General features: G+C 41.6%; 2 protein-coding genes across 2 annotated transcripts in view; one reads left to right on the top strand and one right to left on the bottom strand.

Moving 5' to 3' along the window:
* Positions 1 to 16,979, bottom strand: part of GPN1 (GPN-loop GTPase 1) — a 27,615-nt gene extending 10,636 nt beyond the window's left edge. Inside the window, exons 1-11 of the mRNA XM_052648445.1 lie at positions 16,865 to 16,979; positions 16,092 to 16,185; positions 9,874 to 9,913; positions 9,005 to 9,071; positions 8,106 to 8,143; positions 4,912 to 4,990; positions 4,607 to 4,701; positions 3,413 to 3,458; positions 2,449 to 2,595; positions 1,716 to 1,798; positions 400 to 439 (exon numbers count right to left, since the gene is read on the bottom strand). Coding sequence (XP_052504405.1) covers positions 400 to 439; positions 1,716 to 1,798; positions 2,449 to 2,595; positions 3,413 to 3,458; positions 4,607 to 4,701; positions 4,912 to 4,990; positions 8,106 to 8,143; positions 9,005 to 9,071; positions 9,874 to 9,913; positions 16,092 to 16,185; positions 16,865 to 16,975 — 840 coding nt within the window. The 5' untranslated portion in view covers positions 16,976 to 16,979. The remainder of the gene's footprint in view (positions 1 to 399; positions 440 to 1,715; positions 1,799 to 2,448; positions 2,596 to 3,412; positions 3,459 to 4,606; positions 4,702 to 4,911; positions 4,991 to 8,105; positions 8,144 to 9,004; positions 9,072 to 9,873; positions 9,914 to 16,091; positions 16,186 to 16,864) is intronic.
* A 1,614-nt stretch (positions 16,980 to 18,593) lies between these two features.
* On the top strand, positions 18,594 to 19,703 carry CCDC121 (coiled-coil domain containing 121). Its single transcript, XM_052649761.1, has one exon. The coding sequence runs from the start codon at positions 18,609 to 18,611 to the stop codon at positions 19,461 to 19,463; it is 855 nt and encodes a 284-aa protein (XP_052505721.1). The 5' UTR covers positions 18,594 to 18,608; the 3' UTR covers positions 19,464 to 19,703.
* The last annotated feature ends 3,601 nt before the right edge of the window (positions 19,704 to 23,304 follow it).

Raw genomic sequence — 23,304 nt, forward strand, 5'->3', positions numbered from 1 at the left:
TACATACAAATTTACCAGATCAAATTAACAACCATCTAAAGGATACACTGTATCTAAAAGATACAAGTATCCTTCACAAGTATCTAAGTCAAAGTGAAAGTCACTCAGTCGCTCAGTCGTGTCTGATTCTTTGCAACCCCATGGACTATAACCCCATGGAATTCTCCAGGCCACAACACTGAAATGGGTAGCCTTTCCCTTCTCCAGGGGAGCTTCCCAACCCAGATATCAAACCCAAGTCTCCTGCATTACAGGCAGATTCCTTACCAGCTGAGCTACAAAGGAAGCCCTTACAAGTATCTAAAGGATATACCAAAACAAAATCACTTATGATAGATGGATTAGGACATAGTTTGCGACTGCTTTTTAGTAGCCCTAAAACACAGCTTCTTATCTTACCAGTGATTTCTTCAGACGTTCATATTCAGGACGATACTCTCTGGAAAGAGAAACACTCTAAATCCCTTTGATTAATAATTTATCCTGCCTCCCTCCATGGCACTTCTATTTTCCTAGTACTTTGACGATAACAAAAGGTCTTATGTCACCAAACATCAGATGTAACAAGTCTTAGTCACTAAGACTCTAGCCCTAAGGAATTAAAAGCAAGGTGCCTGACCCCGACCCTGAAACCAGCAAAGAGACAAAAGACTGACTGCTGAGCTAGGAAGATCAACTCTGGAGAGACCATGACTGATGAGTTCATCATACACTTGGATGAACATGAATAAAAGATGTTTAAATGATGAGTAAAAGAAGCTAGGCCTACTCAGGAAGCCCAGTAAATCAATTATGTTGTTCATCTGGGCGACAATGAAATGATACAGAAAAGAGTCTATCCTGAGGCTTTGATAACACTCGCAAAAGAAAAAACCCCACAACCCTTGTCTGATGAACAAAAAATAATGTGTCTGAAAATAATAATGTGGCTATTAGGATCTTACTAAGTATGAAGCTTGCTAGAAAGCAGCCAGTTATCAGGCCTAAGGAAAGTGTGTAAGTGCTCTGACTCCACTTTCCTTTAGATAAATGGAACTCCAATATTAACCATGACAACAGTTATAACAATCATTTATAAAGAAACATGTTTTCCATGTGTCAGCAATTATGCTAGGTGATTTAGGTATATCACCTCAAATAATCTCAAATAATCCTAAAATGACCAATCTTAACAGTAAATGCTACAGTTACTCATTTATTAAATGAAGGAAAAAGAAATCTAACTCATGTCTATCTGACTCCAAAGTCTATGTTCTTAATCAGGGGTCAACAAATGTGGCAAACAGGCCAAATCAAGCTCACTGTCTATTTTTATAAATAAAGTTTTACTGGAACACAGCCACACCCAATTGTTTAGGAATTGTCTATAGGTGCTTTTGCACCACAATGATTGAGTTATTATGGTCCACAAAGCCAAAAATTTTTATATCTGACTTTTACAATGTCTGATCACTCCTGCTCTTCATCAATCAATAAAGTGAAGATTTTATATTATTGTGGGTTTTTTTAATATTATTGTTTTTTTTATATTATTGTTTTTTTTTAAACTAATGGGTACTTGTTAACCCTAAATGTGATGAGACCCAGTACACATCGCATGGCAAATATAATACAAACATTATGAAAACCAAAACATTTTGCCTGACAAAACTGCTGTCATATCAGAATTGTGAGTAACTAAGAATGCCATCAGTAAAATGTTCTTTTATCCTCACCTTTCATATTCTTCTGTAGCACTGGCAACTTGCACAAAGAGTTCATCTAAACCTGTACCCAGGACAGCAGACACACCCACCACCTGCCAAAAGCATCATTAATGCCACTGAGGAAACAACTGCATATTTTTAAACAGTGTACATTATTTGGTTCAAATTTCAAAGTTTAAAAGTTATGGTAATAAGTCCATGGAAAGTAGAGAACTGAAAAAGAAAATGAGGACCAAACAAGCAGCAGTTCTTTTCATCTGTTCCCTATCACATCAAACAACAGTCTGTTCTCTATAAAAATTAGTATCTCAATGTTTTTGCTTGGACAGTGAACATACTCCTTGCTACCCACACCCTCTTTTGCTTACACAAATCTTAGCCTTCTTTCAAAGCACACCTATATGTGCTATATCCTCCAAAATCCCTCATTTCAAAAGTGATCTACAACCTAACCACTATCAGGCCAACTTTAAATCTTTCTTAAGATATCACAATATAAGTTACAATACATTGTATTTCAACTCTGTGTTTAGCCTTCTCTCCTAACTAGACCATAAACTCTCTGAAGGTAGGGTCTCTATCATATTTATCTTTTAAATCTCCAGTTTTTAATAAGTAACGCCTTATAAATTACTTTTCGGAAGGTAATGAACTTCCTCTCCAAAGATATGTTCAAAGCCAGCCCTTTGGATTAATAGGTTAACTGAAGAGATGGACAGCATAAGCAAGAGAGAAAGTTTACCCTGAGTGAGCTGTAAAACTCATCTAACACCAGGCTCATTGAACGAGTCAGGTTACTGACATATGTAGTTTCTTGATTCAAAGCATCTTGGAAAGCCTCAAAATCCTGCATCCATTCCACTGCAAAGCTGTGGTCAATGATGTCAGTCTGTACCAGAGAGAAGACAATTATCAGCAACCAGAGATGAGGTCAGACCCCAAACAACGGGAAATTTTATTTTTTAAAAAAAATTTTTTTAAACTTTTGGCCACATCTCACAGCATGTGGATCTTAGTTCCCTGACCAGGGATTGAACCCATCCCCTGCAGTAGAAGTGTGGAGTCTTAACCACTGTACCATCAGGGAAGTTCCTTCTCCCAATTTCTTTTAATTAAGTGGTGACAACAAAGAGCAATCATTCATAGATTTTCCTTCTCTGCTTCCCCCATTTCCTCCTCCACTGAAACAAGCCACAAGGAGTCAAGACTGCTGTGCAGTATAAATAATGAAATGAAGATCTGTATATTCCAGGTTAAAACAGACTCTTCACTATCCACTGCCAAGTGACCATGGCCACAGTGGAGGCCAGCATTTTCCAGGCTCCAAAGTCAAGTACACAGTCTCTTGCATTCTGGCTAACAGCCAACCACAGAGAAGTTTTGGTTTTAACTGCCACTCCCCACAGACTGGCAGTGCCTCCCTGCCCGCACTTACATAGTCCTGATCTTGAGGGATAACCCATAAGCTGTGGACCAGGAGTTACTCTATTTAGCCTAAAATAACTTTGGAGAAGAATCAGTGACATATAGTATATTCATTCAATTTAATTGAGTCCATTTCTGAGAAGTGTTCACAACTTTGCTTTCAGTTAGCTTAAATCTGCTCTCCAGCATCTGAAATCACCCTTTTCACCTAACCAAACTTCTAACACAAGGTTCTGATGAAAAGAAATATTCAGGCAAGACAGGAAGAAGACTCCACTTACTTTATTCATGACCACAATAAAAGGCAGCTTGGTTTTGTATAAGATGCTGAAAATCAAATATGAAGGCATTATTAGTAAAAGCACTTAAGCTCCTCCTTGCGTTATTAATCCAATGGAACTGAGTAATTAAAAGGGAGAGGGGTTCAGACTCTAAATACAGGTATCCATTCTCACACAGCACTCACATGTGCTCCCATCCCAAGCAGGAAACCACCACCACTAAGCAAATAACACACATACACACTCTCTCCTATTCTTGGAGTAATAATGCCTTGGTACTGATCCTGGGTATGTTTATGTGTGTGTGTACGTGTTGTTGTTTTTCCTCAAATTAACTGTCTATTAAACAGTTACTATGGACAGAGGAGCCTGGAAGGCTGCAGTCCATGGGGTCGTTGAGGGCCGGACACGACTGAGCGACTTCACTTTCACGCATTGGAGAAGGAAATGGCAACCCACTCCAGTGTTCTTGCCTGGAGAATCCCAGGGACGGGGGAGCCTGGTGGGCTGCCATCTATGGGGTCGCACAGAGTCGGACACGACTGAAGTGACTTAGCAGCAGCATGAAGACAAAATCATGCTATCAAATGTCAGATTTCTATTTGGATCAGGATTTCTTGTGTTTAACAGGAAGGAACATCCCTGGTCACATTAGAAGAGACAAATTGGAGTGCTTGCTTTTTGCAAATGCCTAAAATTAAACTCAGTGTTAATAATGGCCCACCTTGCTCCTAGGTCTAATGCACTAACATAGCCTAGGAGGGCATGCCCTTCCTCTCCTAATAGCACCACATTTGAGAAAATATGTGCATACAGAATCACGGATGAATCTTTTAATTCAGTCTCTCCTCATGTTATAATCTCATTTTTCCTAGCACACACACACACACACAAAGCAGTTAGACCAGAGCCTCTATTCTATTCAAAACTGGATTTCATTCAACTGGGGGCAATGCATCTACCAGAAGGTGCATATTCATTCAGCACCTGTTCTGTAATAAGCAAAGGAGAAAGACAACCAGGCGCTGATGCCAAGGCATACGTGCTTCTCTTCCCTCACCAACCCAGAAACACTAAAGAGGGTGTGGGCAGCACAAACTGAGAGGGAAGCACTCAGGACTCAAAAATGAAGGAAAAGAAGAAATGGAGACTTCACTTCTTGACACAACACTATGCCCAACAATAATGCATTACCTGCAGGCATAGAGCATATTGGACATGAAGGTCACTGGGTTGGTACTTCGAGATGTGTCCATTACATAAATGACAATCGTTGGAAACGAGGATGCCTAAAGCCACAGAATAATCACAGCTTTAGTCAAAAAGTCCTTGACCTGTCCCCAAACTCTTCTCCTACCCTCTGTGGGGAGGAAGAACCACTTTAAGAGGGTGTGCAGAGCTCTATGACTCTATCCCACATAAGTTCCCAGGCAGAAAGATGAAGTTTTTCTTGTCTGGCTCTCTACTTAAGCCTCAGTAACAAGTCCTAGAATACTCACCAGGGCCTCGGTGATAATTGTCCCAGAAGCTGACCATGTGAATACCTCAATCTGTCCAGGTGTGTCAATCAAGACATACCTGTGTCAAAAAAGACCATAAAAGAAGTTTTTACTTGTGCATTCCGAAAGATATTCCAGACCACAAAACATTACCATCTGGGCATTTAAGACAAGAAATCACCTCCCATGCCAAGTCTCACATCTTCCCATTGCCATTAAAGTGAAGACCACATTCCCCCCGGCTTTGGTCAGTGTCCAGTATTCAGGTTCATTGGCAAGAGCAGCAATACATCAGTGCTGCAAACAGTCACAGAGGAAACTGACAGTTTTCGAAATACACTGCATTAAAAATGAGAGATAAGCAAAACCAGTATGTAAATCTCTTGGGAAACCTGTTTACGTAGCAGTGGGGTTGGAGGAAAATGGAGGGAAGGGAGGAAGAGAAAAAGAAGGTGGTAACTAAAGAAGAAGGTCTCTTCTTGAAGGGATGCAATGTTCTAAACTTGTGGTAATGGCTGTACAATTCTATAACTACCATAAAAGCCACAGAATTGCACAATTAAAATGGGTAAACTGTGTGGCACATGAACTATATCTCAATAAAGCTGTTTGTAAAAAAGAACCAAGATTCACTCATACATGGACAATTAACTGACAACAAAGGAGCCAAGAACATAAATGGAGAAAGGGAAGTCTCTTCAAGAAATGGTGTTGGGAAAATCAGTCATATGCAAGAGAATGAAACCAGACCACTCCACATACAAAAATTAACTCAAAATGGATGAAAAACTAGAATGTAACACCTGAAAGAAAACAGAGGCAGTAGCCTCACTACCATCTGTCTCAGTGAAATTTTGGAGGATCGGACACCAAAGGCAAGGAAATCAAAAGCAAAAATAAAAGATGAGACTACATCAAATGAAAAAGCTTCTGCGCAGCAAAGGAAAACATCATCAAAACTAAAAGGTGGGAATTCCCTGGTGGTCCAGTGTTAGGACTTGGCACTTTCACTGTGGTGGCCCAGGGTTCAATACCTGGCTGGGGAACTAAGATCCCACAAGTCACTGGGCATGGCTAAAAATAAAACCCAAAGGCAACCTACTGAACAGCAGAAAATATTTGCAAATCACATCTGATTAGGGATTGGTATCCAAAATACATAAAGAACACATACAATTCACAAAACAACATGATTCATAAATGAGAGAGGATCTAATATGTAGACATTTCTCCAAAGAAGATACACAGATGGTCAACTGGCACATGAAAAGATGTTCAACATCACTAATTACTAAGGAAATGCAAATCAAAACCACAGTGAAATGTTGCCTCACACTTGTTAGAATGGCTCTTATCAAATACATAACAAATAACAAGTGTTGAAGCAGATGTACAGAAAAAGAAACACTCGTACACTGTTAGTGGCAGTATAAACTGGTACAGCCACTATGAAAAACAGTAGGAAGATTCCTCAAAAACTGAAGGGTAGAGTTACCATATATGATTCAGTAATCCCACTTCTGGGTATTTATCCAAAGAATATAAAAACACTAGTTAGAAAAAATATACACACCCATATGTTCATTGCAGCACTATGTACAACACCCCAGACCCGGAAGCAACTTAAGTGTTCACCAATAGATGAACGAATGGATAAAGAAGACGTGGTATGCACATAGTAGAAAACTATTTAGCCATACAAAAAGAATGAAATCTTGCCATTTGTGAAAACATGGATGACACTAAGTAAAACAAATCAGAAGCAAAAAGACAACTACTGTACAATTTCACTCATAAATGGAATAATCTTGGAAAAAGAGAGAGAGAATGAAACAAAGAGAAAAGAAAACCAACCAAAAGCAAGATACAGAGAACAAATCAGTGGTTACCAGAGGGAAAAGGGGTTGTGGGTGGGTCAAAGAGGTGAAAGGGATCAACTGTATGGTGACAGATGATAGCTGGCCTTTGGGGGTGATCATTCTGCAGTGTACACAGATGTTAGAATTATAATGTGTACTGGAAACTTATTTTTTTTTTAAAAAGCAAAAAATTCAAACAGCCATTTCTCCAAATATATACCAATGGCTAAGAAGTACATTAAAAGATGCTCAACATCATTAATCATTTAGGAAATACATACCATAAACACAATGTGACACCACTTCATACCCACTAAGATGGCTCTAATCAAAAACAGTAATAAGTACTGATAAGTATGTATAGAAAATGGAACCCTCAATGCATGTATGTTGTAAAATGGTGCCTGCAGCTACCAGGAGCTTGGAGGAACCGGGAATAGAATGAATGCTAATGAGAATGGGGTTCTTTTGGAGATGAAAATGTTCTGAAATCAGGTGATTATGATCAATGCACAACTTTGTGAATATACCAAAAAATACTAAACTGTATACTTTTAAAGAGTGCACATTATGGTCTGGGAATTCATACTGTAACAAAGCTGTTACTTTTAAAAAACTACTCCTATATGATCCTTTTTTTGTAAAAACACCTTATCCAGCCATCCTTCTATCTATGTACATATAAACAGAAACACCTGGGATGATAAATCACTGCTACTATATCCTTACAGTAGCAATAATGATAATGATTATTATTTCTAATGATAAGAAGGGTGATAGATTCCTATTTTAAATCTATGCATGGTATGAAATAGTCACAGTAATGTCTATACTCTTTTTACAAAAACAAATTATCTTCCTTTCTTTTAAGAAAGCAAACCTATTAAAAATTTAACAACAGTTAATCACAGACAATGATAATAAGAATATTACTCTATTTTATTTTTTAATACTTTTTAAATTAAAAAATAGTCTCTCTGAATCATGTGAATTATATTACTGTAAACAAGGATTAGAAAGGTATTTCAGACACTTTAATGCCAACAAGCAAGAGAAGGCAACTGAACAAGTGAGTTGACTCAAATTCTAAAGATACCTCCTAAGAAGCCAGAACCATATTCCAAAGTGATTGGGGATGAAATTCTATTAAACTAAGCTCTACACTGTAGAGCATCTCAATGACTTGTCTTCTTGACCACAGTTTTCTTCACTTGTCATGGTTTCATCTCAAACTTCACTCTTTCAAAACTTGATAGTATCCCAAAATCTTTCAAAAAAACTTTGAAACACGTCTACTACAGAGTAATAAATAGGCATTAGACTGAAATCACTTACTTAGATGTGTTCTGAGCCTTCTCAATAAATTTCATCACCTAAAAGAGAAAGATGTCAATTACAACAGAATCCAAGTTCAACAGAAAAAAATTACAGGGCCCTGTCCAGAGTGGCCCACCTCACAGGCACCATTAACAACTGAATCTCTATGTTGTCCATCTGAGGACACCAACTAACATGTTCATGGAACTAAAGAAACAAAGCCACACCTGCCGCACCACAACACCCTGGAGCACAGGGCAAGCACCTGAGGAGCTGAAGACTTGGATCTGTCAGTCCCAAGTCTCTTTCTTGGTGCTCTGGTAAAATGTTAACAGCTTGTCTCACTGAGTGAAACCGAGGTTAAAAAAAAATAGTGATGCAAAACTCTCTTAAGGAAGTGGAATGTGACAGAAGAAACCTAATAGATGATGACAACTATCTGCTACAAGTGAAAAGCCCCATAATCATTCCATTCTCTTCCTGGCAGACCTTCCCACTCCCCATCCCTCCAACCCATCCTTGGGGTAAAACTGCACAGATGAAGAATAGAACCTGGGGGCATTCCATGGCGGTCCCGCGGTTAGGACTCTGTGTTTTCAATGCCAAAGACCCAGGATTCAATCCCTGGTTGGGGAACTAAGATCCTGCAAGCCACATGGCCGAAAAAAAAAAGAGAGCAAAAGAACTCAAGTCTCTTAGGTGTCTGCTTTGTTGGCTGCCACAAACATTCAGTGTGAAGTCTCTCGCCATGTTGATCATCCTCACATAGCCTACTTCTCTGCCCACCAAAATGCCTCCTTATGTTCTGTATGGACATCCAGATGGATTGCCCTTCTTTCCCAATGTGATCAAGCTAAGGCATTTAAGAGTCACAAGTTTTAACATAGCCATGTCTATGTAAATAGAGACAGATATACCTGATCAAATCTGGTAGCAAAGAGATTGAGTGAGGTCACTATGCCACCATTAGGTCCAAGTCCATACCTAAACATTAAGTTAAGGATTTAAATTGCTTATAGATCAATTTAGATGATAAAGTTTATTATCTTGATAATCCCTCATACACACACACACACAAACCCAGCATAACATTAGTGTTCCACTGACTAGAATGTACCACACAATCTTAACCTCATAGGGAAACATTCATTATTGATGTCTACCTCATTCATTTATTGTTTAACAATGGCCACATAAAATGGGGCCAAATGGAATGGACAGATATTTCAGGCATTGACAGCCTGAGAGCATTAGCCATGAAGATCGTCTATGTACCACTCCTTGCTCTGATTCTCACTCTTCAAGTCACCTGAGGATTGGAGTCAGTCTTCCTACTCAGTAGGACCTAAAGGGAAAATACACATTTTATGGGCAATGTACTAAGAGTTGACCAACCCAAAACTTAGAGTTGATCTTACTAACCTTTGAGTTTCCCAGTCTAAAGAGATGGTGACCAATAGCTGTACCCACCAAGGCAATACTACCTTGTGGACCCAGGCACACCACCAGCTAGCCGCTGATCCTCTGTGCTAATCACAACATCCTGCAGTTTGGGACAAAGGCAGAAAATGGAACTCACAAGCTGAAATAGGATGTCTAACCACCTACAATGCCTCTCCTCATATTCATCATCCCTCCTCTTTATAAAGTTACTTGAAAACTATCAAATGCTTTTGCTAGTATACTTCACAAGGAAAGGCACAGATATTTTTTCAAAGCTATACAATACACAGAAAGTAACTAACCAGGGATGAGCCAACAACAAAGTAGATGTGGAAAAGGATACTGTTTCATGACTTCTTTATACTTCACAGTGTCACGAATGTCTGCGGGGGGGAGGGGCGGAACAAAGAAATGGAATTTAACACATAAGAAACAATACAATTTGAGACTCTCTATAATATCTAAGCTAATTGACTTCTCAAGTTATCTCTGCTTCCTCTGAGGAAATAAATCAGTTTCTCTTTTAGCATCCAAGTCACTTTTCAAATCTGTTTCCTAAATTTTCAAGCTAAGATCACTGAATTGTGATAGCAAAAGCAGCAAGTTCAGGAACAGACTAGGAGGACAAAAGGTACCCTGGAAGTATCTTCCCTCCCGACAAGAAACTGAAACCAGCTTTTGAAGCTTCTATGCTCAGCACTGTCTGTTAGTAACTTCTCCAGCTTCACGCTGGTTTACTTCCTTATGGTCACGGATAACTGCCAAGTAACCCAAGAAGGTTAGGCTAGGAGCTCCCCGGTTACAGTAGGGATGGTCTGAGATGAAAAGGAAAGTTCTATACAACTTAAGTACTTTCTCAGTGACCATATATATAGAAAAAGGGAGTTAAAAATCAAGAAAAAAGGCTTATTTTTTACTCCTCACTTACTGGTAACTAAGTTAAAGCAGATAACATTTTTATAAAGGCATTAACTTGGGGAGTGGATGTCAGGGAAAAAAATAAGTGATGGAGATTAACAGGTACAAACTTTCAGTTACAAAACAAATGAGTCATGGGGTGAAATGTACAGTGTGGGGAATATAGTCAATAATAATATAATACTGTTGTATGGTGACAGATATTAACTAGATTCGTCATAGCGATCATTTTGAAATGTTAACAGATATTTCAAATTAGTATGTTGTGTACCAGGAACTAATGATAATACTTTGGCAGGTCACTTACACTGCAAGACAAACAAACACACAGAAAAAGCAGACTGGATTTGTAGTTACCAGAAGTGGGTGCAGAGAGAGGGAACAATTGGATGAAGGTAGGCAAAAGGTATTAACTTCCAATGCTAACACCAATAAATACTAGAGATGTAATACACAATATTATAAATGTAACAAGCACTGCTATATGCTACATGTGAAAGCTATTAAGAGTTCTCATAACAAGGGAAAAAAGATTTTGCATTCCTTTAATTTTATATCTATATGAGACGATAGATGTTCACTACTCTGATGCTGGGAAAGATTGAGGATAGGAGGAGAAAGGGACAACAGAGGATGAGATGGCTGGATGGCATCACCGACTCAATGGACATGAGTTTGGGTAGGCTCTGGGAATTGGCGATGGACAGAGAGGCCTGGCGTGCTGCAGTTCATGTGGTCGCAAAGAGTCAGACACGACTGAGCAACTGAACTGAACTGAACTGAACTGAACTGAAACTTACTATGATAATCACTTCCTGAGTTTGTAAATCAAACCATTATATTATACAACTTAATCATATACAATGCTATATGTCAATTATATCTCAATAGAACTAGAAAAAAATTTATCTGGATGGAATTCAAAATAAAAAGGAAATTGATCTATCCAGCAATATCTAACTAAACCTATACAGCAGTCGGTAGACCTACCCCATCAACTACTGCTCCTTGGAAGAAAAGCTATGACCAACCTAGACAACATATTAAAAAGCAGAGACATTACTTTGCCAACAAAGGTCCATCTAGTCAGTTATGGTTTTCCCAGTCATGTATGGATGTGAGAGTTGGACCATAAAGAAAGCCGAGTGCCAAAGAATTGATGCTTTTGAACTATGGTGTTGGAGAAGATTCTTGAGTCCTTTGGACTGCAAGGAGATCCAACCAGTCCGTCCTAAAGGAGATCAGTCCTGAAAATTCACTGGAAGGACTGATGCTGAAGCTGAAACTCCAATACTTTGGCCACCTGATGGGAAGAGCCAACTCACTGGGAAAGACCCTGATGCTGGGAAAGATTGAAGGCAGGAGGAGAAGGGGATGACAGAGGATGAGACGGTTGGATGGCATCACTGACTCAATGGACATGAGTTTGAGCAAGCTCGGGGAGTTGGTGATGGACAGGGAAGCCTGGCAGGCTGCAGTCCATGGGGTCGCAAAGAGTTGGACACAACTGAGCAACTGAACTGAGCCTTTAAGTGAAAAGATAGAAATATTTTTTCTCCAAAATTGTTCCCATAATGATTTCTGCTTCTTAATACCATGTCTTCCTTAATTAGTATGTTTGGAGAACAAGCTTAATAAGACTAAAAAGAGACCAGGAGAGAAAAGACTAACACCAAGGAATAGTCTGAAAATCAGGAGGCCTAGATCCTATCAAGGATCAGGACACTGGCTCTCACCCACTCTTAATCTTTTTTATCCTCAGAGTGTGATGAGGGAGGGAACCTCTTACCATGGCAAGGCACACCAGCATATATACACACATTTTCCCATGTAACTTTGCAAGATGGCTACAGATCAGTAAGCAGACTATGCACCAAACCCTCATGCTCTTAACTTCAAGAAAAGAAACTACATACACAGCCTGCTGAAGGGTTTATGGCTTAGAAGACAGAGGACTGACTTTCTGTCACTTCATTTCTCCAAACAGCCATACTCTGACACCCTCGGGTCAAAAAAAGGTAGAGAGAATAGTAGTGGTAAGGAAAAAAGGAAATCTATAGCCCTACCATAGAGTCTGAAGACTCTAAGATTGGGCTGCCTCAGGCCAAACTACAGGGAAGGAGCACAGCCCCATCCATCAGCAGAAAACCGGATTCAAGATTTATTGAGCATGGCCCACCAGAGCAAGACCCAGTTTTCCCCACAGCCAGTTCCTCCCATCAGGAAGCTGCACAGGCCTCTTACACTCATCCATCAGAGGGCAGACAGAATGAAAACCACAATCATAGAAAACTAACCAAAATGATCACACGGGCCTTCTCTAACTCAATGAAACTATCAGTCATTGTAGGGCCACCCAAGATGGACAGGTCATGGTGGAAAGTTCTGATAAATCATGGTCCACTGGACAAGGGAATGGCAAACCACTTCAGCATTCCTGCCTTGAGAACCCCATGAACAATATGAAAAGGCAAAAAGATATGACACTGAAACGTGAACTTCCCAGGTCAGATGAACTTGCGATATACTACTGAAAAAGAGTCGAGAAACAGCTCTAGAAGGAATGAAGACGCTGAGTCAAAGAGGAAACGAAACCCAGCTATGGATATGTCTGGTGGTGAAAGTAAAGTCCAATGCTGTGAAGAACAATATTGCACAGGAACCTGGAATGTTAGATCCATGAATTAAGGTAAATAGTAAGTGGTCAAACATGAGATGGCAAGAGTGAACATCAACATTTTAGGGATCAGTGAACTAAAATGGACCAGAATGGGCGAATTTAATTCAGATGACCATTATATCTACTACTGTGGGCAAGAATCCCTTAAAGAAGTGGAGCAGCCTTCATAGTCAACAAAAGAGTACAAAATGCAGTACTTGGATGTATTCTCAAAAATGAAAAAAATGATCTCTGTTCATTTCCAAGGCAAACCATTCAATATCACAGTAATCCAAATCTATGCCCCAACCACTAAAGTCAAAGAAGCCAAAGTTGACTGGTTCTATGAAGACCCACAAGACCTTCCAGAACTAACACACACACACACACAAATGTCCTTTTCATCATAGGGGACTGGAATGCAAAAGTAGGAAGTCAAGAGATACCTAGAGTATCAGGCAAGTTTGACCTTGGAGTACAAAATGAAGCAGGGCAAATGCTAATAGTGTTTTGCCAAGAGAACGCACTGGTCATAGCAAACACACTCTTCCAACAACACGAGATAACTCTAAACATGGACATCACCAGATGGTCAATACCAAAATCAGATTGATTATGTTCTTTGCAGGCAAAGATGGAGAAATTCTATACAGTCAATAAAAACAAGACAGGGAGCCAACTGTGGCTCAGATCATGAACTCCTTATTGCAAAATTCAAACTTAAAGAAAGTAGGGAAACATTCAGGTATGACCTAAATCAAATCCCTTACACTTACACAGTGGAAGTGACAAATAGATTCAAGGGATTAGATCTGATAGACAGAGTGCCAGAAGAACTATGGATGGAGGTTTCTAACACTGTACAGGAGGCGGTGATCAAAACCATCCCCAAGAAATGCAAAAAGGCAAAATGGTTGTCTGAGAAGGCCTTACAACTAGCTGAGAAAAGAAGAGAAGCTAAAGGCAAAGGAGAAAAGGAAAGATATGCCCATCTGAATGGGCAAGTTCCAAATAATAACAAGGAGAGATAAGAAAGCCTTCTTAAGTGAACAATGCAAAGAAATAGAAGAAAACAATAGAATGGGAAAGACTAGAGATCTCTTCAAGAAAATCAGAGATAACAAAGGAACATTTCATGCAAAGATGGGCACAATAAAGGACAGAAATGGCACAGACCTAACAGAAGCAGAAGATATTAAGAAGAGGTGGCAAGAATACACAGAAGAATTGTACAAAAAAGTCTTGACCTGGATAACCACGATGGTGTGATCACTCACCTAGAGCCAGACATCCTGGAGTGTGAAGTCAAGTGGGCCTTAGGAAGTATTACTACAAACAAAGCTAGTGGAGGTGATGGAATTCCAGCTGAGCTACTGAAAATCCTAAAAGACGTTGCTATTTAAGTGCTGCACTCAATATGCCAGCAAATTTAGAAAATTCAGCAGTGGCCACAGGACTAGAAAAGGTCAGTTTTCATTCCAATCTCAAGAGAAGGGCAATGCCAAAGAATGTTCAAACTACCACACAACTGCACTAATTTCACATGCTAGCAAGGCTTCAAGCTAGGTTTCAACAGTATGTGAACCAAGAACTTCAAGATGTACAAGGTAGATTTAGAAAAGGCAGAGGAACCAGAATCAAATTGCCAACATCCATTGGATCATAGAAAAAGTAAGGGAACTCCAGAAAAACACCTACTTCTGCTTCATTGACTATGCTAAAACCTTTGACTGCATGGATCACAACAAACTGGAAAATTCTTAAAGAGATGGGAATACCAGACCACTTTACCTGCCTCCTGAGAAACCTGTATGCAGGTCAAGAAGCAACAGTTAGAACTGAACATGGAACAACAGACTGGTTCCAAATTGGGAAAGAAGTACATCAAGGCTGTATATTGTCACCCTGCTTATTTAACTTAGACGCAGAGTACATCATGAGAAATACTGGGCTGGATGAAGCTCAAGCTGGAATCAAGATTGTTGGGAGAAATATCAATAACCTCAGATATGCAGATGACACCACTCTAATGGCAGAAAGCAAAGAGGAACTAAAGAGTCTCTTGATGAAGGTGAAAGAGGACAGTGAAAAGGCTGGCTTAAAACTCAACATTCAAAAACTAATGGCATCTGGTCCCATCACTTCACAGCAAATAGATGGGGAAACAGTGGAAACAGTGACAAACTTTATTTTCTTGGGCTCCAAAATCACTGCAGATGATGACTGCAGCCATGAAATTAAAAGACACTTGCTCCCTGGAAGAAAAGCCATGATAAACCTAGACAACATATTAAAAAGCAGAGGCATTACTTCGCAAAGGTCTGTATACTCAAAGCTATGATTTTTCCAGTAGTCATATACGGATTTGAGAGTTGGATCACAGAGAAGGCTAAGCACCAAAGAATTGATGCTTTCAAACCTGGTGCTGGAGAAGACTCTTGAGAGTCCCTTGGACAGAAAGGAGATCTAACCATTCAACCCTAGAGGAAATCAATCCTGAATATTCACTGGAAGGACTGATGCTGAAGCTGAAACTTCAATACTTTGGCCACCTAATGGGAAGAGCCAACTTATTTGAGAAGATCCTGATGCTGGGAAAGATCAAAGGCAGGAGGAGAAGGGGACAATAGAGGGTGAGATGGTTGGATGGCATCACTGACTCAATGGACATGAATTTGAGCAAATTCCAGTAGATGGTAAAGGACAGGAAAGCCTGGCATGCTGCAGTCTATGGGGTCTAAAAGAGCTAGACACTACTGAGCAACTGAAGGACTGAACAACAATAACAAGGAAGGGGAGGGAGTAAACAAAGGAGAAAATGGGAAATAGGAAGAAGGCTGTTTCAGGATACTAGCAAATCTAAAGGAAATGAAATCAGGCAGTTTAGAAAACATTAAAAATGAAAGTACTGAAGATGGTAGGATAGGTTGAGAGCGTCCCATTCTCTAAGAAACTTTACACAAGTTCTGGCAGAGTTTACTCACCAATATTGGCAGGAAAGGGAACTTCATGCACAGCTGGGTCCAGGTTGATCACATAAGGTGGGCACCCTTGACTATGCAGATATCCTGTGAGCCTCTGCAGTGACATGGAGAGAGGGATGGGCTGAGACCAACAGCAGGACCAAAGGACAAGAGTGAACTTCCTCTCCTTTATCCAACTTACCAGAAGAACTGTACTTCCATTTCCCTCTACCTTATTCGTCTCTGATCTCCACCTACAACATTCACTCTCAGTTGAAATGCTACCTTTCTTCGTCACACATCCAAGAGTCTCCTCTATACTCCATCACTTAACTTGGAGCGGGGGCGGGGTTTCTATCTCCCCGCCAAAATAGTAGCTCCACCTAAGCGGGAACTTCGTCATTTCTGCTGTATCCCCAGTGCCTGAAACATGGCAAGCATCCCAGAAAGAACTGTTTAGAAATCTACACTTTAGAAACCCAACACTCTATTAACCGCCAGAATTCCTTTAAGCCTCTGCCTTGTGGAGTTGGCAATAACATGACAATTCCTATACCAACTACAGTCATACCAAATCGGCACTGAGGGTGCGTAGAAGAGTCTAAATGAACCCAGGTTAGGATCTGAGAAGGCTTCGCGGAGAAAGGAACCGGAGTTGCCGGTATGTCCCTGAAAGCAGGCGCCGGTTCCTTCCAACTCTCTAGAGAGACTGCCCTCACTTTTTTCTCCTGGCCTTACTTCCACCACAGACAACTTCTCGCGCGCCCCGACTACGCCCGCGCCATGTAGGTCACCTGTACAAAGGTAGTTTTCCCGGACCCCGCCATTCCCAACACCAACAGACACGCTGGGGGCCGGGGACCCCCTGAAGCTTGAGATTCCGTGGCAGCTGCGGGCGCGGCCATCTTGTTCCTGGCTCCGCCCACTAGACAATAGAGACGCTACTTGCTAGAGAGACACCCGCGACTTTCCGGATTCTGAATAAGACTAGAACACAACAAAACCAAATCGAATCCAACCCAACCGGCCAGAAAGGGCAGGGCCAAGGGGCGAGGCGTGCACCTTTTTCTGTCCATCGTGACCCGGATGGGGGCCCAACTAGGGACCCCGTCGGGGAAGTGGAGGCACTGGGAGGACGGCTGGAAAAGGCCAACCAAAGAGCTGCTCACGGTCGTCGGGCAGGGCCTGGGAAAGTCAAAGCTCTGGACCCCGGGCGGGCAGGACGATCAGGGTCCCCAGGGTCCACCGGGGACCCCAGGAACCCCAGGGACGACCAGGGATTCCCGCGCTACGTTAGTGAAGAGAGTGCGTTTTCCTGTCAGCCCCCGGGGAGCTGGGAACCGAGCCTCTGGAGAACCGGCCGTCAGAGCTCTTCCGTCAGCCGAGGAGGTTAGGCGGCTTAGGACTGCACGACAGGGGACCCTAACAGGATGCGAACCCCGGGGTTGCTGGGCCACGCCGAGATCCGCAGAGCCTAGTTCGGAGAAACTGGGAATAACCCCCGTAATGACACGCTATTTCCGCGTGTTGCCGCCCCCCAAAAGTAGCTCTCGCTCCGTGGTAGTCTCCCGAAAGGGACAGAGCCGTGACACCGGGGAAGAACAGTCGGCTGACAAGTTTGTCAAGTAGGTACTGAAGGGGCACCTCCCTCCACCCTAGCTCCCTTGGCACCCGGAAAGCTGAAGAGCTGAGGCGTGTACTCCTCCGTCACCTAGTTGGCTCCAATGGCCCTTTGCAGTGGCAGTAGTGTTCAATAAGCTGTGAGATGTGGGTTTTACACCCAGACTCTGTTGTACATTGTACACTCCCGGAGTTAACTTCTGAAGGCAGAAGGGGACGACAGAGGTTGGATGGCATCACCGACTCAATGGACATGAATTTCAGTAAATTCCGGGAGCTGGTGATGGACAGGGAGGCCTGGCGTGCTGCAGTCCATGGGGTCCCAAAGAGTCCGACGCGACTGAGCGACTGAACTGAACTGAACTGAGGGCTGGCCATCAGCTGAGGACGTTATGCAGCTTAGGACTGCACGACTCCGGACCCTGGCAGGATCCGAGCCCCTGAGTTGCTGGGCGACGGCCGAGATCCTCAGAGCCTAGCTCGGAGAAACTAGGAATTTCTGGGGGTGTACATTGTGGTGAAGTCACTTCAATTCTCTGAACCTGTTTTCTCCTCTTTAAGCTGGAGAGGCTACCTCTCAGGGCTGCAGCGAAGACTTGTCAGTTGTAAATTACACTCCCTTGTCTTTACCCCTAGTTCTACCACTCTCCCCCCACCACTCCTACCCACTTACCTTGTGTGAGGGACATCAATTTGTCCGCCCAAATACTTGAGATATGAATTACAGTACAAGTGTGCATTTTGAAAATTATTTTCTAACTTCTCATGAAAAACATGAGCAGATGTCTCGCTTGTTCTTCTTTCAGGTTGGCTGAGGACACCAGTGAGTCCCTTCAACCAGATGTTAATTTCATACATACTTTTCTCAAGCCAGAGAAGCTAACAAAGGTTGAGAAGAGGTTTAAGGGAAGAGCAGTAATGGAAATGATGAAGCTGGACAAAGAAATCAAAGAAACTCAAATTCGGCTAGAGCCCTTAGTGGTGGAAACCCGGCAGCTACTGGAGGAGAAAGATCACATACAGAAGGAAAACCAGTTCTTTCAGGAATACCTGACCAAGCAAACAGAGGAGTCTAGACAGAGAACCGAGAAGCTGTGGAACTACTATCTACAACAAAGCGTGAAGATTGAACAAAGAAAACAAGAATTAACCTCCAAATATGCGAACAAAAATTCAGCGCTTAAAAGAGAGCTCTTGGAGAAGGAAAACACCCTATCCAATTTGAATAAGCAGTTGGAGGCAATGAAGGACATTTCAGTGATAAAGGAAAAACAGGACAGAGAAATTGAGAAACTTCAGCAGGAGATAAAGAAGACCCACGTTGAGACAGCTGCAAAGAAACAGGCGATGCTCGTCCAGTTCTTCCAGGACAAAGCATTACTGGAGGCACAGCTGAGTGAGCTAGAGGCAAGGGAGTCGGGAAAGAAGTTAACAAAGGAGCTGAAAAGCAAGAACCAGGCCTTGGAGAAGGCAGCAAAGCAGCATGTTTCCGAGTTCCACAGTAACATCAACAGACAGCACCAACAGTTACAGAAGGAACTTCCAGAGCTAGTTCAGAAATGCCATCAGTTGGAGGATACTCACAGCCAATTAAAAAAGAAGCAGCAGCTGCTGCAGCAGGAGCACTGGTACGTGGAGTGCTTAAGGCGAGGGAGGCAACAGCTGCAGGAAAGGCGTAATCGGTGCCCAAATGGACAGGGTTCTCCGAAGACCACAAGGAACCCTGCCCTAGGCACCAAATCAAAGGTGCATCCAAAGAAATCTCTAAAATAACACTAAGTCAAGACTAGAGCAAGGGTTCTTAGGTGCTATATAACATAATCCTGGTTAGGAAGGCTTTGAGATCTCAGGTTGCTATGGTAAAATACCCATTGTAATGTGTTAATATGAAGGATTAGGTGTTTTTCTCAACCAATACTGCTAGATTATTGGTAGCACTGGCTTCCCATTAAGTTAGGTTTTTCTTCAATTAGCTCCTGGTAATAACTGGGCTGTTCCTTATACCTCCAGATAACCCAGTACCATTTGCCAAAAATCCACCTGTGAAACCACCTCAAGAAAACAGCTTGAGAAAGTGACAGAAAAACAGTTGTGTGGTGTGTTCCACCTAGCTAAGTTAGGTTTCTTTACAGAAAAGGAAACCCCTGAGGAATAGCATTTCAGATTGTTAGATTCTGCTTTGTGCTCTGTAAACAACCAATGTCCATGTATCCTCCCTTCTTTGGCCACCTTGGCACACACGTGCAGTGTTTTCAAGCTTCTTTATAAAGTCTGTGCTGGTGATCAAGTAGCTGCTTCTGTAGTTTTCTCATGATTGAAAGATTAATAACAGCAAGTGTAAACAGGATGACCTGCTGTCTGATGCTCAGCCCATACAATTTTGAGTAAACTGTGTGATGTTAGTTGTTCAGTGGTATCTGACACTTCGTGACCCCATGGACTGTAGCCCGCCAGGCTCCTCTGTCCATGAAATTCTCCAGGCAAGGATTGGGTAGCCATTCCCTTCTCCAGAGGATCTTCTTGACCTAGGGACTGAACCTGGGTCTCCTGCATTGCAAGCATTCTTTACCAAGGTGGCTCAGATGGTAAAGAATCTGCCTGTAATGCAGGAGACCCGGGTTCAATTCCTTGGTTGGGAAGATCCCCTGGAGAAGGGCATGGCAACCCACTCCAGTATTCTTGCCTGGAGAATTCCATGAACAGAGGAGCCTGGCAGGCTATAATCCATGGAGTCACAAAGAGTCAGACACGACTAAACAACCAACACTTTCACTTATTCAAACTCTGTGAAGGAAGGGTGGAGGGCACAGTATAGTCAGTCAGTTTTCTGTGGAGAAATACCACTAACGTGAGTGAGATGACTGACTGCTTCTGCCTGTTTTAGAAAAATGTATCAAAAGAAAGTGGTCATATATTTGGAGAACTTTTTGAAGATTCTTTTGCCATCTTGTTCCCTAGCAACATCCTCAAATTCTAAGATTACAAAGATGACTGAAGTTTCAATAAGAAAGAGCACTTTAGCTTTAGGTCATGTGTATCCTACATCTATGCCCCTTCAATTGAACTAGAAATAGTATTTTAAATTAGTTTAGACTTTTAGGATAGTTACATTTTTGGCACTTAGGAGATACTAATGATCAGATCAGGGATTTCTTTGAATGCTGAATCCTGGTACAGAAATATAGCTTCATATTTTAACATCACTCCCTTATGAAAAAATAGAATCAACTTTAAAGAAACTATCAGTGATGAAAACCTTCAGAATGATTTTCCCAGTTTTCAGTTTCATTCATATGTGAAATGAATTCTTGTACTTAGATTCAGAAAGGGATTCTGCCTCCATGTGCCTTTACTTTTAGCTTTAACAACTTTGCTGTTAAATGTGTAATGTCTTGGTTCCTAATTTTTTATTGAAAATAAAAAAAATTAAAGATTACCCAGTGATTTCATTATTGTTCCAATGTAATATACCTTCTACTCATATTTTTCTCACTTCTTACCAACTCTGAATGTCTTCCTCATACTAGTGTGTATAAAATAAAAATGCAGTTTTAGTGTACAAAGTCAAATGTTAGGTAGCACAAAGAAACCTTAAAGAGTTTGTCAGTGGAGCTGAAAATAGAGCTTGCTTTAAAACGTGGCATCCAAAACACATTTGAAACCTTTATTCTCTATGGAAAATATATAACTAAGGATAATGAGTTGGAATGGAGGATGGATGGAGAATCTTATTATTCTTTTAATTCCCCCTCCTGCCAGTGCTATCCTGATGATCTAATTCAGGAGTGAATAATTTCCCTCCTATTTTGAATTCCTCTCATCCCAGATAACGGATCTGATCTGGTATAGTACTTCTGGCTTTCTCTGTTGGGAGTGAGGCCTCTGAAGACTTTAAGGGGTGGGTCATCTGATAAAGGCCCTTGGAAATTCTTAACGGCAAGCTAGCAGTAGGTTCGGAGAAGGCAACAGCAACCCACTCCAGTACTCTTGCCTGGAAAATCCCACAGGTGGAGGAACCTGACAGGCTGCAGTCCATGGGGTCGAGACGAGTGGGACACGACTGAGCGACTTTCACTTTCATGCACTGGAGAAGGAAATGGCAACACACTCCAGTGTTCTTGCCTGGAGAATCCCAGGGACGGGGGAGCCTGGTGGGCTGCCATCTATGGGGTCGCACAGAGTCAACACGACTGAAGCGACTTAGCAGCAGCAGCAGCAGTAGGTTGGCCAACTAAGGTTTCAGTCTATTTTTTGTCTGCTTTCCTACGCTGGAAAGGAAAGACGGTGATGTTACAGAAACTGTTAGAACAGACCTCAGAGTTGAAATTTAGGTCAAGACTTAAATGATAAAATGAAGCCTGGAGTACAATTGGGGAAAGACATTCTAGACAGTGGGAACAGAGAATGCAAAGGCTCCAAGATGGGAAGGAGTTTGGGAGGATTAAGGAACAAAAATCAATGTGGCTAAGTATAGTTGGGGACTGGACAGAAAAAGGGTGGAGCAGAGACCAAGGAGGTTAAAAAGGTTAATGGTGACAGCAAGGAGGCCTTGTAGGACAAAGTGAGATGAATTTTGTTCTAAGTGCACTGGGAAATCATTAGGCTTTGAGCAAGTGAATGAAGTCTGATATATAGTATAAAAAACTCAACACAGTTGTATGTGGAGTATACCAAGCCAGTGAAAACAAGGAATCCAGTTAGGAAGCTCTTGAAAAGGCAAGAGGTGATGACTGTTCAGAATGGAAAGGCAAACACCGGGGTGAACAGAAGGCATAGGGGAGAGCTGACTCTTAGTGGGAGGGGACAAATAGGTTATACAGGTGACTAGGCTCACTAACAGACCCAAGACTGTATCATGTCTCAAAGAATATTTATTTTTCACCCATATAATAGTCTGAGATCTCCTGAAGGGCAAATAGTCTTTCTTGAGGTGATTCAGGGAATCAAACATCTTCCATGTTGTGCTCTACCACACCCTAGAGATGCCTTATCATACACATCTACCAGAAGGGGAAATTAAGCATGGAAGTACACTCACCCTCTTAAAAGTTCTGGCACAGAATTGATACATTTCTACTCACACTCCACTGGAGCGAAGTTAGCTGGTTAGCCCATCACTATTAGGGGGATTAGGTGGAGCCCTGGGAAGTGTAGTCATTTGTCCTGTAACCCTGTAACTCTGCAACCTGTTCAATTTTGCTGGACAGCTAGTAGTCTGGTACAAGGATGCTTCCACTATGAATTGGGAATAAGATTGTAGTATCATTTTTAGACTGGAATATCATTCTTGTAGATGTCTACTGGAACCCCTGAGCAAGAGGAATCTATATCATCCTAGGGTGTTCTGAGTCGCAGGGCAGATCTTCAATTTTAAGAGATCTTGCCAATTTGTTTATAAATTGATTGTACCAATGTCTGTTCCCCAGTGCAGGGAGTTCACACTGCTCCAAAATCTAGCTGGACTTGATATGGTCCAACTTCAGGAAATATTATTCTAATGAATTTGGTTTAAAAACGTAAAACACTCAGTAATATGATTAGAATTCTCTCTAGTGTGTCCTGCTGATCCCTGGCTCAGACAGCAAATATAAAAGGATCCCCTGTGAGGGCCCTG

This window comes from Budorcas taxicolor, chromosome 11 (genome assembly GCF_023091745.1).
Source record: "Budorcas taxicolor isolate Tak-1 chromosome 11, Takin1.1, whole genome shotgun sequence".
Lineage (NCBI taxonomy): Eukaryota > Metazoa > Chordata > Mammalia > Artiodactyla > Bovidae > Budorcas > Budorcas taxicolor.